General features: G+C 38.2%; 1 protein-coding gene across 1 annotated transcript; it reads left to right on the top strand.

The window, feature by feature from the left end:
• Positions 1-79: 79 nt before the first annotated feature.
• Positions 80-10577, top strand: LOC143296324 (ras-related protein Rab-13-like). Its single transcript, XM_076608193.1, has 7 exons — positions 80-685; positions 1384-1444; positions 3580-3640; positions 4378-4455; positions 5033-5122; positions 5669-5734; positions 8894-10577. The coding sequence occupies exons 1-7, from the start codon at positions 562-564 to the stop codon at positions 9104-9106; spliced, it is 693 nt and encodes a 230-aa protein (XP_076464308.1). The 5' UTR covers positions 80-561; the 3' UTR covers positions 9107-10577.
• The last annotated feature ends 14223 nt before the right edge of the window (positions 10578-24800 follow it).

Genomic DNA, 24800 nt, shown 5'->3' with positions numbered 1-24800 from the left:
CCATTTACAGATAAAACCATTTATCGATTCCGGCTTGAACACAAAACATGGAAACGAGAGTCAGGACACATTGGTTTGTTTTTGAAGTCTTTTGTTTCATTTTCGTCAGAAGACTATAACAAGTGGATCAGAACTCAAAGCAGATGACACATTTTGGAGATATTCCATTCGATATAGTAATAAAAGAATTCCTGGTAAAACTGATGTATCGTGACCAATCACTCTTCTTCTGAATGAAATATAATTCATACACCGTAAATATACAGCAAGTATTTCTCAAATAATTTCATCATAAAAGTTGAGTCATAGCTATCGTGGCGTACTTCTAAAAGTTGTTATAGCAGTGGAGCAAAATTGTCAATTCCTAAATCTCTTTATACAACTCACAATATCTAAAGTCAAATTGACATTGATAAAGTTTGTTGAACAGAAACTGGTTACTTAAAAGATTGAACTTGAAATGGAGTGAGATCAAGATTCTGTTGGAAGTTCTGTGACAAGTAAGATCTACACATCTCATCACTAGGAGCTTTGAAGTGTCTTTTTGCTTGCGTGATCATCATGGCCACTCGCTATGATGTCTTGATGCGGCTGATGTTGGTGGGAGACACAGGTGTGGGCAAAACGTGCATCATCTGTCAGTATGCGGAGAATCAGTTCAACCCTATCCATGTCACCACTATTGGTAAATTATTATGATTTATAGTTTTGTTTTTAGGTTCTGTCTGTCATTTATGATGGTGGTGGTGGTTGTGATTAGACATAATAATTTATGAGCACTTGCTTATTATGTGTATGTGTTGGATATGTAATATTTAGTATAATAACTAGTAGCTCTGGTATCATAGTAATACTAGAACACCCTCCACACAAACACACACACACACACACACAAAAGCACACGTGCGCATACACACACACAGACACACAGACAGACAGGCACACACACACACACACACACACACACACACACACACACACACACACAAAAGCATTCACAAATAAACACACAGAATTAGTACATGCTTCAAAGATTCTGGATGCAATTACATCGTCAGCAACATTGAAGATTTTGTCAGCTTTCAGAGAAATCCTATTGATAGTATGTGTGATATCTTCAACATGAAATGTATACAAGTATCAATATGTGACCGGTTTATGAACAGAGCAAATATATCCTATCATAATTTATAAAAGAATTGAATGTCCTGTTCACACCCAGGAAGTTGAGGAACCCCTGACATTTGTCCACAACTGTATGCTATTTTACATTGAAGTGGAGAATGTGTGTTTGAATACAAGAGTACTAGTTTAACTTAGATAGTGTTGCCCTTCCTCAAGTTGATCATGCCATCACAGTGTCTTAATTCATTCTGTTGGCAGGAGTGGACTTCAAACTGAAAATTGCTGATATAAGAGGAAAGACAGTCAAAATGCAAATATGGTAAGACTTTGGACCCATTCTTTAGATCTGTACATCCATTTTATATGAGATTATTACATTATATATCTTTGAGGGAGATAAGAATATGAAGCATGAAAAACCAAAGAAATAAGATTTGCTGCACAGTAGTCCTCATAAAAGGTTTTGATATTTTACACCATGGTTTAAATATTATGATAATCTTCAACATAAATATATTTCATTTTGAAAGTTAGATGAATAGGATTTGTGAACATAGTGCAGTGTGTGTGTGTGTGTGTGTGTGTGTGTGTGTGTGTGTGTGTGTGTGTGTGTGTGAGCATGTGTGTGTGTATGTGTGAGAGCGTGTGTGTTGTGTGTGAGTGGGTGTGTGTTTTGTTTTTGACTCACTTGTGTAAACAAAGTGAGTTTATGTTATAACCTGGTGTTCGTGTGTGTGTGTGTGTGTGTGTGTGTGTGTGTGTCCATGGTAAACTTTGACATTGCCATTTTCTCAGGAAATACTTTGTCTGCCAATACCAAATTTGGCTTAAACATAGTTTGAAAAAAATCTTCACAGTCATACCAATAATAGGTTGTACGTCTCCCAAATTTAGCCATATTTCCAAATCATCAACGGTTTATTTTGTTGATGCTGGTTCCGGATTCTGAAAACATTGTTTCCTCTTTGCAGCTGCCCGATTGTCTGGTAAGAAGATGCCATGACCTTGTTTTTCTTGTTTGCAATTAAAAGCAAAGAAATACAAATTCTGGACAGAACACATACAGTGACATTAACTGCATTGTTGATGTGTTTACTGCATATGAATATTTAAAAGTGGTATTGAATTAATTAGAATGAACATAAAAAAAAAATTGATTCGACCGTTTCTCTGAGTTAAGGTCAGCCTTGTCTGCAGTGGTCTGTGCTGATCTTGACAAAACATGTTGCAAAGCCTGACGCGATGGCAATGTCTCCTTTATGGCCAAATTAAAAGAATTTCTTAAATAATCATCGATGTGTTTACTGCATAAGAATGTTTTAAAGTGGATACTGAATTAACTAGAATGAACAGAAAAGAGAAATTGAATGGACGGTGTCATACTCATAGTTTCTCAGTGAATGTAAAACAAGCTTGTCGAACACGATTCTCTGCAGATCTATAAAAACGAACACATATTGCAGTGTGTTTGAGGCGATGGGAACATCTCCTTTACCTTGGACCTGAAAGAAATTCTTAAATGCCAGAGATATACCAAAATCACATGATTTGAATGGTGTTATCACTTTGATCACTGTTGTCGATTTATTCCGCTAAAAGAAGCTCAAATAATGATTTTTGAATATCATCGCTGAACCAGTGCATTAAACTAAGCATTCATGACCTGAACATCATTGGTTCGTATTGAACAGAGAATACATTTCAGCAAACTGATTTTTATAAGTTTTTATTATCATTATTATTATCATTAATAGTAGTAGTAGTAGTATTAATATGATTATTTCTTTAAGTGTGTATCACAAGTGAGTCTTGAAGACCTTGCCTTGTACTTTTTCTTTTCATTTTCATCAACTGTGTACTAGAAGCTTAAGTCAGCTTTGAAAGAAAAACCCACTCCAGAATATGTATTCACCCCATTCACATTGTCACCATGCTGGTGCATCTTGAACACACTGCACAGCTGAGGTATTTGGCTACGGATTGTAGTAATTCTGCATTGATTGATTGTGGACATGCATGTGCACACACACAAACAAATACACTCGCATGCACACTGACAATGCCACATACACACACACACACACACACATGCACACAGACACAGACACACAGACACAGACACACACACACATACACACAGACACAGACACACAGACACAGATACATACATAAACACACACACACACACACACACAACAACAACAACAACAACAACAACAACAACAACAACAACAACAACAACAACATATAAAATGAAAAAAACAACAACATGCATGTGTATGCACAATACAGTCTGCTTTCTGCACGAGGGGAAGGGGTGTGGGAAGGAAAAAAAAACACTGCTATGTTGCTCAGCCTCCCTCTCTCTGAATCACCACTCTTTATTAGAATAAATGTAAACTCAAGTGGTATATTATCATGAAAAATTGAAAGTTTTGTATAATGTGCATCCAGGGACACAGCTGGTCAGGAGAGATTTGAAGCCATCACGAAACAGTTCTATAGAAGAGCCATGGTATGTGTGAATGCTTGGGCACAATTCTCGCACTGCACTTGTAATTTCTTGAGTTGAGATAATTTAAAGATGAGATTAAGCCAGTTCATCTCTTTTAGTGAATATCACACTGCTAGTTAGCGAGCATGACAGTCAACTTTAAAAATAATTTGTTGTAACAAGTTTAGCCGACTGCTGTATCATGTGTATGCTATATAAAAATTCCAGATTAACCAGGAAGGAGTGACAGGTATAATAATGATTCCCCCTGTGTCATAGTTCTTTATGTTGTGGTTAATCATTGATTCAACATCTGTTCACTGAAGTGATTTTCGACAGCTATGTTGGAAAACAAAATGCTCAAGCATCCGTAAGAGTGAGACTGAGAGTGTGCGTGCATGTGTGTGCGTGTGGCTGTGGGCATTCACATGCGTGAGAGAAAACCGGTGAGTAAGAGAAAAAGGTAAAATTGAGAGAGAGAGAGAGAGAGAGAGAGAGAGTCTTTGTGTGTCTGTATTTGTTTATATGCATGGATGAGAGAAAGAGATACCTGAATAAGGGAGAGAAGAGGTGAGAGTCTTCTGACTGAAAATGGAATTTTCGATATGAAAACTGTCAGCGCAACAAAAGTGTTACTTGTATGCAAGAATTGAGTAGAATACCATATCTGCTCCATTATGCTTTTGATGCCTAGGAGTTTCAATTTTATTTCAGCTTTCTTTAGTAAATGATATGATAATGACATTTTTTCCCCTCAGGGAGTGGTGTTGGTATTTGATATCTGCAGTCGCAGTTCTTTTGAGTCCCTTGCCAAGTGGCTGCTTTATGTAAAGGAGGTATGTACACACATTCTGAGCTTTTTGTCTTTGTGTGGGAATGGTGGATACATGGTGTTGTATACAATGTATGTGTGCTGACACATTGAATGTGTTAACAATGTGTGTGTGTGTGTGTGTGTGTGTGTGTGTGTGTGTGTGTGTGTGTGTGTGTCTGTGCGTGCATGTACATTGTTTGTGTGTGTACACACACATATGATATGTATGAGTGTGTATATGTCTGTCTGTATGTCTTTCCCTGTGTGTGTGTGTGTGTGTGTGTGTGTGTGCATGGTGTATTTGTGTGTATATATACACAACTATACATGTGTGTGTACCGGTACATGTATTCTGTGTATGTGTGTGAGTGTGTGTGTGTGTGTGTGTGTGCGTGTGTGTGTGCGTGTGTGCGCTTGTATGTGTGTGTGCTCGCACAAGTGTGAGTGATGTGTGTGTGTGTGTGTGTGTGTGTGTGCGCGCGCGTGCTCGAGTGTGAGTGAGTGAGCGCGCGCGTGTGTGTGTGCGTGTGTGTGTGTGTGTGTGTGTGCGTGTGTGTGTGTTCAAATAATTATGATGGCCGTATTATATGTATGTGCAGTTTTCCCAACCAGAAACAAAAGTTATAATGCTGGGGAATCAGTGTGATCGAGAAGCTCAGCGACAGGTCTCCATTGCAGTCGCACAAAAGGTCTGTAAGATGAAAGAAGAAGACAACAAATTGAAACAGAATAAGCTATTCCTGTGTTTTATTTAAGTTTTTAGACTGTTATCTTCAACATAATTTGATACGTACTCTCTTTCTCTTTGCTTTGAAGAGAGCTTTTCAAAGAGTTTTGAAAGAGAATCACAGTGGATGTCTCAAGTTGTTCTTTTTGTTTTGTTTGTTTATGTTTGCAAATGCAAGTAGCAGCTGACCGTTGTAGTTTTAGTATGGTATGACAAAATATGTGCATGTTCTGAATGCCAGTTAATTATCACAGACATAAGAATGTTTTCTTGTCTGTTTAGGAATTGAATGGAAAAAGTTAATTCTGTGTGTGTGTGTTTGTGTGTGTGGTGTGTGTATGTGTGTGTGTGTGTGTGTGTGTGTGTGTGTGTGTGTGTGTATGTGTGTGTGTGGTGTGTGTGTGTGTGTGTGTGTGTGTGTGTGTGTGTGTGTGTGTGTGTTTGTGTGTGTGGTGTGTGTATGTGTGTGTGTGTGTGTGTGTGTGTGTGTGTGTGTGTGTGTTTGCAGTTTGCTGAAGAGAATAACTTGAGGTACTATGAAACAAGTGCCAAGGACCCAGGAAGTCTTGACAAGGTAAATGTTTTGTGTGTGTGTGTGTGGGGGGGGGTGGGGGGTGTGTGTGTGTGTGGGGGGGGTGTACATGTACATGTGTGTTAGCATGTGTGTCTTTCTCTCTGTTTTTCAAGTTTTCAACACACCCTTTCAAGCTTTTGTGAATCAGGTCCTAACTTTTTCCCTTAGAAAGAAAAGTATTGATATAAATATATATATATATATATTTTTTTTTTCTTTAATTCAATTTTTTTTAAAGAGTTTGGAACAAGTGACTTTATGATAATGACATTGTTAACAATAATAGTGATAATGATAATAATCATAATCATGATAATGGATACTTATATAGCACTCCATATAGAAAACTCCTTTATGTGTTTTTCAGAACATATGATATTCTGCATCACACATTTCATCAATGTTACACACCAAAAAGGTATCTAGCAAACTATATGTATATATACACGATAATGTAGACAATATATTTATGCATACATAAAAACTTTCTTTGAAACATACACATTATGTACACATACATACATACATACATATACAGACACCCACACACACCCATACACACACGCATGCACTCAAGCACACACATGACACACGCTTACACAGACACACACACACACACACACACACACACACACACACACACATACACACTCACTCACTCACTCACATACAGAGACACTCACACACACACACACACACACACATACACACACACATACACACACACACACTCACTCACTGACATACACACACACGCACGCACGCACGCGGGCACGCGCGCGCACACACACACACACACATACACACGCACACAGAGGGCAAAAAATTGAGGTTGAATCTCACAAAGTATTAGGGATCATAATGGTCAGTGACCTGTCATGGTCGAATCATGTAACAGACCTAGGAAAGCAAATTTCCAAAAGAATATACCAACTTACCAAGGCTAAGAATTTTCTCAAACTTCAATCAAGGAAACCAGTTTTTCTAATGAACTATGCATCCACTTTATGGGAAAATGCCAGAGGCGCTAACCTCAAACACACCAGTCGTTTGCACAAGAGAGCTGTAAAACTTATCAAATTAAAATCCAGTACTGTGACAGATACTGACTACAGAAATCTAGACATCCTCCTGCTAAGACGTTGACTCTCGTTTAACAAATGTATATTTATGCACAGTGTCGTGAATGGAATAGCCCCAAAGAAAATAATCCAGAATTTTATTATGAATGAAAATAGACATGCTCACAAACTGTCTTTTCCATGACCCCGAAACAATTTACATAAATCTAGTTTAACGTATTTTGGTGGAACGATATGGAACAGCTTACCTTCCTTTATAACTCACTCGGGACGACAAGTTTTCTCCCTTGCTTTTCCCCACAGACGGCCCATTTGTAAGGGTTTGGAAAAAAATTACAAAAAATACAAAATACTGTGTAAGAAAATGAAACTTTCAGAACTGGTTTATTACGTGTTGAGCTATTACATATATAAAAAAAAAAAAATCAAATTTCTCATCTTATTTTTACAGTTTTGCCATATGTAGAAAATACTGCCAATTTTTCACCCCGAATCACCATACCCATGCTCGCTTTCTGCATTCAATTCGCTTTCTTCTTCGTCATCATCCACCTCTTCAATGTCCGACCCTTCAGTTTGTAGCATTTCAAGTACTTCGGCAACCCTAAAACGTTGCCGTCACTGCCTTGTTCGCTTCACAACATTCTGAGAAGAGCCCACTTTGCTAACAGGCTGGCACGCGAGCAGACGACCGGTCAGTGACTTTGTCAGCGTGTGTGCAAGACGGGCCACACATCCCAGGCTGACCAATCATACTGTTCGATTGTGGAGTGACCCAGAATAGCACACTCTGCTTGGCTAATCACAGAATCACGTGTACAGCGCATGATGGAATTTTACTTTCGGAGAATGCTATTCCATTCCTTCGTCCGAATCCGAATACGTTTTGTGTAGGAATGCGTGAGCATTCCTTCGTCCGGAGAGAGTTAAGAAACATTTGATGGAAAAAAATATGATCCCTTTTATTTTTTGTCATTAACCTCTGCTATTCCAGGAGGTGCAAGGTATTGTGTGTGTGTGTGTGTGTGTGTGTGTGTGTGTGTTGGAGCTCATGTACGTTTATATGTATTTGACTGTGCTTTCATATCTGTGAAACTGCATGTTTGGTGCATTTCTGTTATGCATGTGTGGGTGTATGTGTGAATGTGTGTCTTCATGTTTTACATTTATTCGCTTATTTATCACCATTGTTGTCTTATTTATTTATTTATTTATGTTTTATTATTATCATTTTATTAGTATTACTAATATTATTACTACTACCTTTTTCTATATTATAATTATTATTTATTTATTTATTTATGCAAGCTTATGTATTATTTATTCCACCGGTTTTTTTTTTTTTTTTTTTTTTTTTTTTCCAAGGCCTGACTAAGCGCATTGGGTTACGCTGCTGGTCAGGCATCTGCTTGGCTTGGCAGATGTGGTGTAGTGTATATGGTTTTGTCCGAACGCAGTGACGCCTCCTTGAGCTACTGAAACTGAAACTGAAACTATTCCAGTCTGTCTGTTGTGTATCCGTCTGTCTGTTACTTTCTCTCTGTCTCCTGACTCCAACCTTCTTTTCCTCCCTTTCTGAACTTGTACTTTTATCAGTTCTATCTGTCTGTCTGTCTGTCTGTCTGTCTTCAGTCTCGCTCTTGTTCTCACCCCCACTGTCTCTCTTCCCAAATATTTTTGTTAATGATGTGATGTGAGGATGCTGTTTTCGTATGTTATAATTGTGTTGACATCATGTATATATATATATGTTCATTTGCTATTTGTCTGAATGCTGTTTTTCCTCATAGAACTTGTGTGCTATCGTGCTTGATTTTTCATGTTATACTCTTTTACCTCCCTCCCTTTCTTCTCTTGTTTTCTTGTCTTTTCTTTTTTCTTTTTCTTTTTTTTTTTCGTCTGAGGGCAGGATGGAAAAAAGCTGTACAAGCTTATTCTTTTACCCTCAATAAAGATCATTTTGACTTGACTTCACGCACACACACACTCACACTCACACACACACACACACACACACACACACACACACACACACACACACACTACCAATGGAGCACTGTCTGTGTATACATTCCAGCCCTTCATGGAGCTGTGTGAGGAGATCTTGGTGCAGGAGGACAAAGCGAGTGGTGACCTTTCGGGCCACCTGGACATGAACAACTCCAGCCGCAGCGCCCCGATAGACCTGAGCCAGCCTGCAGTTCAGCGCCAGGACAGTGCTGACACCCAGATGGAGAAGGGGGAGGGGGAGTTACCTGCCCGACGGGGGTGGTGCTGTGGTTACTTGTGATGTCATCATCAAGTCATGTTGGATGCTTCCTACCATGTAGTGTGGAAAATTTGTTTCCTTGTTCTTTTGACTGTCGTGTGTCATCTGTCCTGGCTGCCTGTGACCAATGAAAAGAATTTTTTTTTTTTAATTAAGGAAGAAGAAAAAATATGTAAAGAACTGGGGATTTGGTGACGCTTTTCTCACTGCTTGTCATCCCGCAGTCTTGGAGCCCGTTCAGTTTTGAGAGCATCGAGGAGGATGAAGGAAAGGAAGCTGTTGAGCTGTCCCTACCTGGTAAACAGTGTATGGCTGCTGAATGGTCGGTTAAGATAAGCGGATTTCCAGATGTGATTATAGAAAGCTTCTTCTTGCTCCAGTCTGTTGTCCTAAATTTGGAAAACGCTTGGTCATGGTGGCAAGATATATGTTCTTGGATTAGCGTGGCAGTTTCATACTTGGTCAAGTGAGGTTTTCATAATAAGACATTTGTTGTCTGCCACTTTCAACAAATAGTTTGTTTCATCTTCGAGGCCACTGCAATTTTTACGAAAACTGGGTCTGTCCCTTAGTTCATAAGAACAAAAGTCTGGCGTTGTTCAGCCTTTCATTTGTCTAAAGCAGTGCAGTCTGCATCGATCAACTGACCAGCTAGTCCACCCTAGTATGTGTAGTCAGGTGTGCCATGTAGGGAAGGCTGTTGAATGATACCCAAAAGCAATACAACTGGCTCCAGAACACTTACACCCTGCTTAGATATCAAGAATGCTCTTCTTTTCATGTTGGTGTATGCTGTGAGCTTCAAGATGGGTCTGAGGACTGGTGAGGAAAGTGTCAAAAATTGTTCAGGAGAATTTTGTTTGTATGGATGATTTTACGGCTGTTCATTTCACTACTGATTCACTTCTGTTTCTGATCAAATTTGGTTTGTTGATTGCACCAGGAGGCAGTTAGTAATAACATGATATAACATGATATTATATATATATATGTGTGTGTGTGTGTGTGTGTGTGTGTGTGTGTGTGTGTGAGTCTTGTCACAACTAAATGGTATTCTCCAGATAGTTTTAGAACCTGGATTTCTCTCATACATAATTGTGTGCATCAGTCTTATTTGTCACAAATAAATAATGTTTTCCAGAGCGTTTGAGAGCTTGGATTTCTCGTATTAATGAGATTTTTTTTTTTAACAGAGGAAAATCCTAGATAACCCTGACACTGTATTTCTGGTGTTTTTTGTGTGTGTTGAAAATGTGTGTCTTTAGGTTGTATTTCCAGCATGAAAGATGTTAGGTTTTTTATTGCTTTCTGTCTTGATTGTAAAAAAACAAGAACAAAAAAGCATGCAATGTTTGCAAAGAATCCAAGGTTTATTTCTTACCACCATGATTATAAAAACTTTTTTTTTTCTTTTTTTGCTTTTTGCTCCAATTTATAGCATTCGTGATCTTTTAGTTTGCTAAGTGTAAAGGAGATGTCAGTGTTCAAAGCTGCATTTGTTTTTAAATTAGAAATTTGGGATTTTGCAAACTTTGCATTCAACGTACATTTGTGGACAAACACTTTCATTTTCGCTGATTATGGCAATAATGCCTTGTGAGAAATGTTTTCATGGTGCTTGCTTGTTTCAGATTGAGAGGTGTGAAAACTGGTTTTTTTTTTGTTTTTTTTTGTAAAGTGGAAATCAAAATCCCTTTGTGCTTTTGGCTCTCATGCTGCATATTGGCCTGAGCATCTGTGTCTATCTTCATACATAGATATATATTTAAGCATATCATTGGGCATTGTCCCTAAACGGTTTCTTGGTAATTGGAGAGAGAGATTAGCCAGTTGTGCTGACATTGTAACATTTTGACGTGTAGTATTGCTGATAAAAGTAGAAAACAAGTCCAGTTTGTGGGCATTGTTTTCAGCCCCTACTTTCCAGCTGACCAGCATGATTGTCATTGAAAGAATTTCTTTGTACAACACTGTGATGTGAGGAAGCATTGAAGTCCGATTGTCCAGCATCATACTTTGTCACAATATCAACCATCTAGTATAGCATCAATTTGTCGAGCTAAATCAGTCATGCCTCTGACAAACATTTTACATACAAAGGGGCGCAGTGGCAGAGTTGGTTTGGCATCGGACTTGTGATCCAGTGTTCACCAGGATCTTGGAGCACAAGACCAATGACTATGTGCGGAACCTGGTCAGCAACATTGTTGGGCCCCAAGAACCACTGCTGGCGACTGTCAAATGACGGAAGATGGCATGGTTTGGTCACGTCATACGACATAGCACCCTCTCCAAAACCATCCTGCAAGGGACTGTAGAGGGAGGGCGCAGACGGGGGCGGCAGAGAAAGAGCTGGTCTGACAACGTCAAGGAATGGACCAAAATGACGATGCCAGATCTCTTCACGACAGCTGCCAACAGAACGGCGTGGTGAGCTATGACATCTTCCTCATGTCCCCCCAATGACCCCAGCGGTCGAGGGAATGAGTAATGAGTGATGAGTTCACCAGGGATCAGGGTTCAAGGTCCCCGTTCCCAGCATGGTGCTGTGTCTCAGGGAGAGGCACTTCATCCCGATTTTTTCATCACTCAACCCCAGGTGTGAACGGGTACCTGATTTCGGTCAGGGAAGTTTAAAAGTGGCGGAAGGTGATGATTGGGCACCCCCCTCCCCCCCCACCTCCCTAGGCCAAGCCCTAGATATACAGTGAATATGAAATTGCTGCTACTAAAGGCTTAAGAGGCTAGGGGATCTTTAGTCTTTTTTTTAAAAAGGCACACACATGTCAAAATGTTACATGTCTGTCTTAGTGTGTATGTGTGCATGCCTGAAATCTGATTGAATGACACAGGAAACGAATGATGAGCGCCCAGTGGCAGCCGTCAGTCGGTTCTACCCAGGTAGGCAGCCTGTTGTGCAAATGATGACCCCGTGTTTGTAAAGAGCTCAGAGCTTGGTCTCCGACCAAGGATAGTCGCTATATAAGTATCCATATCAATCAATCAGTCAATATTTCCTGAAGTTACAACTGTTTAGCAGCAGGGCGTGGGGAGGAGGGGGATGGTGGGGTCCTTTTAAAGTTTTGTGCCTGTAGATCATGAAAAGGTTGATGTTCTTTTTTCTTTTTTTTTTCATTTCCATTCATGGTTTTGTATTGTAGAATCTATCAAGAGAGGAAGTTTGCTTGCATTGGTTTTTACCTTCCTGTTCATGTTTATATTTTGTTTTTCTGGGCTGATTATAAAAAAAAAAAAAAAAAAAATAAGCTACCAGTACATCGTAAACCAGTACTCATAATTATATAGATGAAAATTTTAGACAAATCTTTTTTGAATGAAAAGTTTGCTGAGTACATAGTTGGTTTGTTTGTTTGATTCTTTAGTTTTTAGGTGTTTGGTTTGTTTGATTTTTAGCTCTTTAGTTTCAGTTGTAGCAGTTTTAATTCTTCCGTAGCATAGCCAGTACTTTTTTTTATGATTTTATTTTATCTTTATGTATTTACTTGTTTATTTATTTATTTTAACATGGCCAGTACATAGTTCATATGAGAGAACAACACGTGGCATGCACAAGTCAATTCCAGTATTGTGAATTATACAAATACAGAATTCTTCCAAGACAGCATTGGGCAAACATTGATTTGGATAGGTATGGGCAAATGAATTTAGGGGTGTTAGTCACAGATAGATATTGTCCCATGCTCTATTTTCCAGTGAAATGTTGAATGTACATGTCTTTTGTATGATGCACACAGAGGCACAGGCACACACACACACACACACACACACACACACACACACACACACACACACACACATTTAAACATAGAACAAGGAAGATATGCAAACATTCCCAGAGAAGAGAGGTTATGTGCTGTATGTGAAGTTGTTGAAGATGAATTACATTTCTTAGATATGTGTATCTTATTTCATAATTTGCGAAACCATCTAATCACAACTATACAGCAGTATGATCATCAATCAAATGTGATCTCCAGAAAAATACAAAACAGTATCCTAAAACCAAGTGATTTATTCACCTGTGATGACTGTCAAAAAACACTCGCCAACTATGTATTTCAGTGCATGCGTATTAGATGACCGTTTATTTCTTTGTTCCCTTTGTTCTTTGTTGTGTCTATTAATCCTTCGGGATTTAATGACAATAAATGAAGTCAAGTCAAGTCAAGTCAAGTCACACTCACACACACACACACACACACACACACAAAGAGTTATCAGCATATTTGTTTCCAGTCTGTATGTGAGTTGTTTGCCAGTTTAAAAATCTAGTGATTGAGATGGAAGTTTTAATCAAACTAGTTGCAGCATCTCTGTGATTGATGGTTGACGAGTTCTGGAAATGGATAAGGTGCGATGACTTTTTCATGAAAGTGCCTTTCCCGTATACAGTACATATCTGAAATCTATGGGTGAGTCTCTTTCCTTCCCTTTGTGTTTTTTGATATTTGTCGGTATGTTGTGCATGGGAGAGGGGGAGAGAGACAGGCAGGGAGAGGGAGAGAGAGAGAGAGAAAGAGAGAGAGAGAAAGTGTATGCATGTGTGTGTGTGTGAATGTTTGAGAAGAGAGGAAGTGTTTGATTGAGTGTATGTGCACACACGTGTGTGTGTGTGTGTGTATGCATGCTTGTGCGTGCGTTTCTTATTCCGATTTAAGGTGTATATATTGGAAGTTTCTTCCCATTCCAGAACTGTTCTATCAGATTTTCCTAATGCTGTAGTTTTGACATTGATGGCTTTCTTATTCAAACAACCAGACCAATGTCATTAGTACGTGCCAGTGGTGGCTTGTGCCCCATGCTTTGCTCGCCAGTGATTGATGGTTGCAACAGATTATGATTATGAATAAATCCATGTGCAGTTTCTGTGGCAGTTTGGCTTCTGACTGTAGCGACAGTGAAATGTCTTTATTGTGAAATGTTGTTCTTCATTTTGTGGTATGTTGGTTTGTGTGTTGTGTGTGTGTATGTGTGTGTGTGTTGTGGTGTGTGTTTGTTGTGATGTGTGTGCATGTGCGCACACATGTTTGCATGTTGCTTTTACTGGGTTTTTTTATATATTTAATCATCAGTTATATACCTTAAATCTGTTGTTGCTATTTTGTTTTATTTTTACCTTCATGGCTTGGACAGATGTATAACACTTCATGAATGGATGGGACCAGTTATTTTACCTCCACTTTTTTTTTTTTTTTTTTACAAGCCAAATACTTAAGATCATTGCCATGGGTGGAGAATTATCATGGTATTGCTGTGTATATATGGGACCAAAGGAAAACTACGAATCTGGTGTATGTGTAAGGGAATTCTTGAAAACAAGTTCTTCTGTTCCTGGTGTATCAAATTAATCAAACCACTCTTTGTTTATTATTCCTTTTATTTGAATTTTGATTATTGTTATGACTACAGTATGAGTTTAAATTGTATGGTATGTTGAATTTATGGATGTATTAATTTTTCTTTTATGTTTTTTTCTGTTGATATTTGTTTATGTGAAGACACAATTATATAAAATGCTTCAGATGCATATGTGTACTTTCATTATATTGTTGGTAATTTGTTTTGCTTTTCCTGAATTCTGCTCTTCTTTTTTTAACAAGTGCTTTGTCAAAGAAAATATTGCTGTGTATATGTAAATATATGAGTAATGAAACAAGCACTCAGTGTATTTACTGGTACACATAGACACACACAGACACACAGACAGACACACAGACAGACAGACACACACACACACACGCACATACTTGCCAAAGTACATGAACAGACACCCAGATGGAGATATACTGACAGACACAAAAGCATACACAAACATGCATTCAAATAGATGTGTACTTACGCACTAGGCATGTGAGCAAACACTTTAGTTTTTGTCATGCGTTTATTACTAGACACACACATCATTACATGTGTGTGTCAGTCTGGTTCTGTGTCCAAAGAACTTTGCTATAAATCTGATTGTTGGCTATGCTTTGCAAAAATCACAGAAAAGATGAGTACCCCCTATTTACCAACACAGCCACATGCAACTTTGTTGTAATGCAAAATGCTAACAGGTGTTCCCACAGAAGCTAAAAAAACCAACAAAAAAAACAAAGGAACACAATAAACAGCTATGCATCTTTTGTCATTTTGATGGATTGATCCATCATTGTTCAGGGTAACAGACATTTCTCTTTTGTAAGATTGTGACTGTACTGTAATTTAAGATTGTGACTGTACTGTAATTTCTTATCTTGTCTCTGTTGTGCGTTGTATGCATTAGATGTTATCGTTCATTGTTTGACCTTTCTGTGTCTGTGCTCTGTCTCTTTTTCGTCTTCCCTGAAGGCATGTGTTCAGCTACAAGCATACATGAGCATGCACGCATACACACACCACACACACACACACACACACACACACACACACACACACAGAGTTTTTAATCAGTGCAGGCACAGCTGAAATACTTTCACACCTACGTCAATGTGTTGCAAAGACCCCATACCAAAGATTTATTGAATTATTGCTCTAAAAACAACAACAACAAAAAGACACCTGTGCATGAAAGGCAAGGCATGTTTTTAATCATACACATGCATTTAAAAACTTGGGTATAGTGTGTATGTACTTGAATACAACTGTCATGTAACCAAAGAATGAATCGATCCCTTGAAGAGATAATGCTAAAAATAAATGGTGGGTTCAGCAGGCATCCAGTCATTTTGGTAAATGCCAAATGTTTGCACACATTTTTCATGTGTAAGCTTGTAGGCTATTGGTCCTTTGGTTACTGTGTATATTTTTAGTAATTCTGATTTAAAGATTGTATTTGTATTTCTTTTTATCGCAACAGATTTCTCTGTGTGAAATTCGGGCTGCTCTCCCCAGGGAGATTGCATCGCTACACTACAGCGCCACCCATTTTTTTGTATTTTTTCCTGTGTGCAGTTTTATTATTTTTTTTCCTATCGCAGTGGATTTTTATACAGAATTTTTCCAGGAACAACCCTTTTGTTGCCGTGGGTTCTTTTACGTGTGCTAAGTGCACACGGGACCTCGGTTTATCGTCTCATCCGAATGACCATCGTCCAGACCACCACTCAAGGTCTAGTGGAGGGGGAGAAAATATTGGCGGCTGAGCCATGATTTGAACCAGTGCGCTCAGATTCTCTCACTTCCTAGGTGGATGCGTTACCTCTAGGCCATCACTCCACAGCCAAATGACAACCAAATGACAGTTTAGCTCTAGAGGAAGCAAACACAGGGTTAAAGAAAAAAAAAATCCATTTCAGTTCCGGTGATAAGTGGCTAAAGCAGTGTCATTATTCAGGGTCATGTTGTTAAGCCACCAGTTGAAACTGACATTGTAATTTAATTGCGTCAGTTAGAAATGTTGAATAGAAGGAATTGGCAGAGCCAAGATGGTGTTTTTAAACAAAAAGAAAATGAAATCCATAAAAAGCAAATGAGGAAAACCATGGTTATATGATGTTGATATTTGACTTTGATTTTACTCGCATCTACTGTTTTGATAAAAAAAAAAAGAAGAATTTTTGATTGTCGTTTTGATTTTTACAATGGAAGTAAAATACTTGCAAAGAGGATGGAAAATCTAGAAATGGATTTTTTGATAGATTCAACTGCAAATACCCTGATCTGATTGATGATGAGTGTAAGACACTGAAGCTGCATGTGTACACTAAGTGTTTGTCAACATTGTGTGATTTTCTGTACACTAAGTGTTTGTCAACATTGTGTGATTTTCTGTGATAACACTCTGACTGGAATCCATTGTGCCACAGTTGTCATGGAGATCAAAGACTTCAAGGTCACTGTTTTGGTGTTCCTGTTTGTGATAATGTAGACTGCGTTTTTTTTTTATTTCAGTTTTTTGTTTGTTTGTTTGTTTGTGTTTTTTCCCTGCTTTTTGCTGCTCTGAAGTTTTCTGTCGAAACTGATGATATGTTTGTAAACCTGTTGCGAACATTGACACATACAGCATGTGTATTGTTTGAATTTTTTTCTTTTGTGTCTTTTGTATGTTGTGTCTGAAAAAAAAATCAGTTATTGTGGAGAATCTGGTGGTCTGTTTTGTGGGGTCGTGTAAAATGTGTTACTTCACGTTGTGGTGTGTTAGTTTGTTGTGTGGTTTATATAATTTCTGTCGCTTTGTTCATCATAAGCTGATATTGTATGGGTTGACGTTTGCTGGTGTTGGTTCCAACGTGTTTTGCATTATTCATGGATTACTGTGGATAACAGTGTGTATTTATAGTTAGTTTATGGACATCTTCAGCCAAGGGTTTTGTGGTCTTTCTGTCTCCAAGTATTGATTTCACATGAAAGGATTATAATAATAATAATAATGGTATTTATATAGCGCTGAATCTTGTGCAGAGACAAATCAAAGCGCTTTCGCACCAGTCATTCACACGCATGCTTAACTCTAAAACTGGAGAAACTGAAGACAAGGAAGAGGCAGGGAAGGGAGGCTATTTTGGGAAGAGGTGGGTTTTAAGGCCAGTCTTGAAAGAGCTGAGTGTGGAGACTTGAGGAAGCGAAAGAGGAAGTTCATTCCAGTTGCAAGGTCCAATTATATCCTGCACTTTGTTGTGAAGGACTTGGAAAGAAACGGAGCAGTGTGTGGATTCTGTCAAGTCCCGTGTTTCTTTCCACCAGCTCACTGTACTCACCTTATGGGGATGCCCTGGAGTTCCTTCAGTATGGATAGTATGACCGGCCCAACACTCGGCTTGTATCACAGATTGACATAAGTTTTACATTTGGGCCAACAGCAAAGTGAGAGCTGTATTATCATTGGTTTCTCCAGTCAATGGGGGAAATCATTTACAGCTTGGTCTTTTGTGAAGGACTATGACTCTCAAACTAGGAGGCAAAAAATTGCACTGGTTCTTAGTGCTGCAGCCTTGTGGGCTAGTTGGCCTTTGGGAACCATCCCAACGCCGACTGTCCTAAAAACCTCTTGGCCGAGAGAGTGGGCATGTAACTTGGGCAAGACACTCTCCACTATAATCAAATTCTAGCCCAAATAGTCGGAACAGCAGTTGCCTCCTCTGCTGTTCTGATGGTCATAGTCGGACATGACTGACTATAATTATATATCCCCCATCTTCTGGAACTTCTGTGCCCAAAATTTCCTCTTTTCTATCACTCTCTTTGTTTCTACTTTTTTTTTCTTCCTTAACTGTTGTCTGCTTTTTCTGCCTTCCCTTTCTGTTTTTTTTTTTTTTTTTTTTTTTTCGAGAAAGTCTTGACACTTTTTTTTTTTCTCTTTTCTACAGTCTATGATGTACTATTTGTGCTGTATTGCTAGGGCGATTAGGTAGTGAAATTGTAAACACTGGGATGGGTACTAGCTGTCCATTCTGCAGTGTTATTTGCCTAGATGGCTTTTTTTTTGTATCTTTTGTTTGGGTTTGAAGTTGTTGTTGTTTTTAATCCCTTTTTTGTTGTTGTTGTAATCAGGGGATGATGTCCTCAGCATGGCCTAGTATTATTTGCCCTAAGGAATTAAATGGTTAGGATAATGTGTCATGAACTGTGCTTTGTGGGTTTGTCTTTGTGGGATTTTTGGGTTTGTACGCATGTGTGTAGATGTGACAGTTACGTGTTGATGCGGTTGAGCATTTGTATGGTTCGTCATTCCTTACATGGCCATGTGTGGTCGGCTTGACGATAAGCAACAATTAACAGTAAACAAGCTTTTAGATTTGATCAAGTCGTGTTTCTTTCCATCAGCTCACTGTACTCTCCCACAACAGGGATTCCTTGGGGCTCTTTTGGTGTAGATAGCGTCCCCTATCTTCTGGGACTCTTTCGGTGTAGATAGTGTCCCCTATCTTCTGGGACTCTTTCGGTGTAGATAGTGTCCCCTATCTTCTGGGACTCTGAGTGTAGATAGTGTCCCCAATCTTCTGGGACTCTTTCAGTGTAGATCGTGTCCCCTATCTTCTGGGACTCTGAGTGTAGATAGTGTCCCCTATCTTCTGGGACTCTTTCGGTGTAGATAGTGTCCCCTATCTTCTGGGACTCTTTCGGTGTAGATAGTGTCCCACATCTTCTGGGACTCTTTCGGTGTAGATAGTGTCCCCTATCTTCTGGGACTCTTTCGGTGTAGATAGTGTGTCCCCTATCTTCTGGGACTCTGAGTGTAGATAGTGTCCCCTATCTTCTGGGACTCTTTCAGTGTAGATCGTGTCCCCTATCTTCTGGGACTCTTTCAGTGTAGATAGTGTCCCCTATCTTCTGGGACTCTTTCGGTGTAGATAGTGTCCCCCATCTTCTGGGACTCTTTCGGTGTAGATAGTGTCCCCTATCTTCTGGGACTCTTTCAGTGTAGATAGTGTCCCCTATCTTCTGGGACTCTTTCGGTGTAGATAGTGTCCCCCATCTTCTGGGACTCTTTCGGTGTAGATAGTGTCCCCCATCTTCTGGGACTCTTTCGGTGTAGATAGTGTCCCCCATCTTCTGGGACTTTTTCGGTGTAGATAGTGTCCCCTATCTTCTGGGACTCTTTCAGTGTAGATAGTGTCCCCTATCTTCTGGGACTCTTTCGGTGTAGATAGTGTCCCCCATCTTCTGGGACTCTTTCGGTGTAGATAGTGTCCCCCATCTTCTGGGACTCTTTCGGTGTAGATAGTGTCCCCCGTCTTCTGGGACTCTTTCGGTGTAGATAGTGTCCCCCATCTTCTGGGACTCTTTCGGTGTAGATAGTGTCTCCCATCTTCTGGGACTTCTGTGCTCAAAATTTCCTCTTTTCTATCGCTCTCTTTGTTTCTGCCTTTTTCCTTTTTTTTCTTTCTGTCATCTTGTCCTTCCTTTTCTGCCTTGATGGTCTGGTCCCCACACTTGTGTGTGTGTGTGTGTGTGTGTGTGTGTGTGTGTGTGTGTTTCCCCTAGAAAGTTTTGATTCTTTTTTGTTGTCGTTGGTCTTTTTCCAGACTCGATAATTAGGCTTTTTTAATTATTTTTTATTTATTTATTAATTTTTTTATAATCTTTTTTGCACCTTGATAGTGTGAGGTGCCAATTTCTGGTTTTGTATGCCGGTTATGTACAATTTTGTGTGTTATGTTTGATTATGTGTTTGTTCAAGTTAGCTTGTTTTGTTTTGTTTTGATCCTCTGGTGAAAAATTGATGGAATGGTCAACAGCTGAGGCATGTTCTAGGTTTATGTGTATGAATGTGACTGTACATAGGTCAGCTTTTCTTTTCCAAGGTTTTTTTTTTTGTTGTTGTTGCAAGTTCTACAGGATCAGTATTGATAGTTTTTCAGCCCTGAGATGCCCCTCTGTGGTTGGCTTGGCAGTAAACAGTAAAAGATGCTCACTACACCTGGATTACAGAGGATTAGATAGAAAATAGGCCCAGCTCCTCTTTGAGGCAGTTTCAATTCCGTTTTTGTTTCCCTGCTCGTTTGGACGTCTGTCTCAAAGAAGAGAAATAATTTTGAGGTCTGTACCACGAGAGCCGAAACAAACTTCCTGTCTGGCTTGAGTATGAGGTGTTTACTTACTGAATTGAGGTGACTGGAAGTATTCTTTGAGCTCCAGCTAACAGTGGATGGATGAGAAGTAGCATATTATAGTATTGGTAATTATTATTATTATTATTATTGTTATAATTATGATTATTATCATTATTATTATGTCATATATATATATGTATATATATATATATGGTATGATATGGTGGTTGAAAAGGAAAGATTTCAGACTTTAAAAAGCACATTTAGCTGACTGCTAACAAGGATTCAGACTTGAGTAAGTAAAATAACTGATCAGCTGGAAGTTAGGTATAACTGTTAAGTTCAGTATTATTTTGACATGATATTTTTTTCTGTACCATATATGATGTGATTGTTAGTTCGTATAATAATAAAAAAAAGAAGAAGTTTATTTATTTATTATTTCATTGTTTTAAAGAAAACAATCGTCTTTGATGTACCTGTTTATTCTCCTCTGTTTCGTGTATTTGTTTTGTTCTGTTCAAATTTCATTGTATTTTATTCCAATGTTATGTGGAATGTCAGTATACTGATACTTATTGTTACAGCTGTAAAATTTGCTTTTCGGCTGAAAATGCCCAGTGAAAGACGATTAATGTCTTCACCGCTAACATTTCATTGTTGGTTTTTTTTGTTTTTTGTTGTTGTTGTATTTTTGCCTTTATGCATGTTGGAAACGTTTACATTGGTGGATTTATTAGTTGCCCAAAGATTATTCAGTCCAAAGTGAATTAAAGATTTTTTGGCATCATGCATGCTGCTAAGTGAATGTAGATTGCATATCTAGCATTTGAATGCTTTTTTTTTTTCCTGGCAGCTTTCCCTGTTGCTTGAATCTGCAGCTGCCTCCTATAAGATGCCAGGAGTCTTTCAGTATGAATAGCATTCCCGCCTTATGGAAGTTCTGTGCTAGAAATTTCCTCTTTTCTGTTGCTCTCTGTATCTGCTTTTTTTTTTTTTGCTTTTTTTTTCTTCACAGTTGTCTGCTTTTCTGCCTTCCCTGTCCATTCCCCTTTCTCTTTTTCTCAAGCAAGCTTTGATGTCTTTTTCTCTAATTTCTGTCGTCTGTTGTGTACTGTCTTTGCCGTTGTGTTCTGGTGATTAGGTAAAGATATAGTAACCATCGGGATGAACACTAGCAGTCCATTTTGCAGCGTTGTCTATAATAAGGCCATTTAATGTATTTTTTGTTTGGCTTCAAAGTATTTTTTTAATACTTTTTATTATTATTTTTTTTACAGTGTTTTGTAATCTGAGGATGATAAATCAAGTGGAAGGGCTGACGTCCTCACAGCAGCTGTTTGTCTTAATTAGCCTAATGGTTAAGACTTAATATGTAATGAGTTTTTTTTTTCCAGATGTGGCAGGGTTTTGTTTTTCATGCAGTTGGTTTCTTGTATTTGGTTGGGCAGTCCTGATAATATAATGGCCTTGTGTGGTTATCTGCCGTTGGACAATAAGCAACAGTGTGAATGTCAGTGTTTGCTAAGATTCTTTGTTTTGTTCTTTTCAGTCTGCTTTCCCTGTTGCTGGAATCAGCAACTTTGTTATTATTATTATTTTTTTTTTTTTGCAGTCCACATTCTCAGTGCTGGAAGATGCAGGGATTTAATGTGTTTATGTTTGTTTTTGCTATACAGCTATCTGTTGTTGGAATGCATTATTGACAGCTCTGTTTATTTTTATTTTCCAGTCTGTTTTCTCCTTCGTTTGAATCCGCACGTATTATGTGGCAGCAATTTGTATTAACAGCTATGGAAGCAGTTTAGATGCTTTAAAAAAAAGAAAAGAAGAAATAAATGAAATACAGCTGATCACAGAACTGCCCCCCCCCCCCCCCCCCTCTTCTCCCCACATCACTCTTGGGGAGAAGTGTAAATCAGGGTTTTTCAGTTTTCTTTTTTTATTTTTCTAGCTTCAGGTTTAATGATATACCATGTTCAGACACATGGAATAAAGATTCATTTTTGTTTCTGTTCATTTTTTTTCTTCAAACATGTTCTTATTAAAAAAAAAAAAAAAAAAAAGCCCAAATATTTCAAGAGGTACTCTTCTTACGAGATACATGCAAAATGACAAACAGTTGATGTATTCATTTTGCTTGCACACATGAGTGCATTTGATGGTTATGGGGTTTTATGAACTTGAAATTGTTCCACAGTCTGGGTGAATTTTGTCTGTGTGACTGCCGAAAAGATTTCAGATCGACATGTTTTTGCGATTTCATGTTGTCTTTATTGGTTGCTGGATGTTTGGATGTGCAGCCAATAATGTACCATCATCATCATTGTCATTGTTATCATTAAAACTGTATGAATAATTTTTTCATCATTCAGTGCACAAAAATTGCTTTTACATATATATATATATATTTGTCTATCAATTGCAGTGCTTGTGGTGATTGATCTCAGATTTCTGTTGCTTTTGTAGGTTTTGTGTTAACTGACGAGGTAAAACTGCAATGTCTGTGTGTATCACTACATTGTTGATTTCACAGTATATCAAGTGCACTAAAAATCCACACAGTGTGCTTGATAAAATGTGTACCTTACAAAGACAAAAGAGTAAAAATCAACATGCATATCCTTAGCGTCAAGTGCACATAGGTATGTATACTCTAGATTCTTTTTTTTTTAAAATATATACATATTTTCAGTACTTTGGAAGTAAAATAGATAATTAAATGAACGATGGAGTAGTGGCTACATAAAATGTGTGGTATCAGAAATAAAAACATCATTTTTGAAGGGGGAACAGAAATCAGTATGAAAAGTTGAATTAGTCCATCTAGATTTGAAGAAAACTGAAAAAAGCAGCACAGAACAGTACAGCATTGTTTCAGAAAGGTAATGAGATACACATGTTTTTTCTCCTCATATTTTAAATCTGATGATTTGCTTATTCCCAGTTTACCAGATTTAAATTATTATTATATTTTTTAATCACTTGTGATCACACCAAGTTTAAATTCTGCGGCTGTGTATACAGCATGTGGACTATGGTATCGGGATCACTTGAGCACACTGAACCAAATGTAATGGTGTGCACGCAAGATTATTGTCATTTTGAATTTGTAGGCAGAGGCAGGGTTTTATACAAGCAATCTTTGTGGTGCTTGCTAAGTCTGCTTAGCGTTGAGCATTGTCCTTAGTCTTTGGAAAATGCATAAACATTGGAGAATCCTTGATGCTGGGTAAACTTAGCCTGCTAAGATTGCTTGCACTTAAAAGGAAGACAGCTACAGCAATTGGTTGTACAGAGAATAAGTAAGAGCTAGCGAAATCGGTTGTATGTCTATTATAATTTTGTCTATGTAAGGGCAAATTGTAGTGTAATCTAAGTGTGAAATGAGCAACATCAAATGCGATGAGAACAAGATATAGGTTGTCAAACACAAGCATGTGATTTTTCATGATTCAGCACCGAGTATCACATAAGCATGTCATTTTTTAATTTTGCTTCAAAAGTGCCTTGACTGAACTTTTTGGTGTTCATGTCGTTATTGGCTTTGGCTTGAGAATGTATGAAAATTAATGGTGTCAGTTTCACTTAGCCTTTCACTCACTATATGACAGTGTATATGCATGTATCAGATCAGTATAGCATTTTCTAACTTTTCTGCGTGTGTAAATTTATATATACATTCATGTCATTTTTTAAAGCTTTGTACTGTTTTCCTGAGCCTGAATTTGCAGGATATTGTGAAAAATAAAATGATTTTTAAAGAATATATTTTCTTTTCTTTTTTTTTTGTTGGGAGTGTTATAACGGTTTTAGTACACACATAATATTCATCATTTGAATTTATACATAATTCATAACAGTTGAATAAAAATGTGACTCATGGGAGGTTTTCACTGAAGCAGTCGGTTTGATACGAACACTGACAAATGGCACTTCTGTATGCTGATGAAAACAAACAATGAATAGTTTTAATTCAAGAACATTAAAGACCATTAGAACGGAAAAAAAAAAAAAAAAAGAAAAAAAAAAGAAAAAGAAGGTGTTTCTTTTCAGCTTCAGAGTTTGATGATACACTGGTCAGAAAACATTGAACACCTGAATCAGGAACCAAGGATTTGTTGAAAACCTGGCACAATTTTTTTTCCAGTTCATAAATCCTCTTGTACGCTTTTGTACACACAAACACACACACACGCACACACACATGCCACCTACAC

This window comes from Babylonia areolata, chromosome 21 (assembly GCF_041734735.1).
Source record: "Babylonia areolata isolate BAREFJ2019XMU chromosome 21, ASM4173473v1, whole genome shotgun sequence".
NCBI classification, from domain to species: Eukaryota; Metazoa; Mollusca; class Gastropoda; order Neogastropoda; family Buccinidae; genus Babylonia; species Babylonia areolata.
Note: the sequence above shows the minus strand (reverse complement) of the source record. Positions and strands in the feature narration are given on the sequence as shown.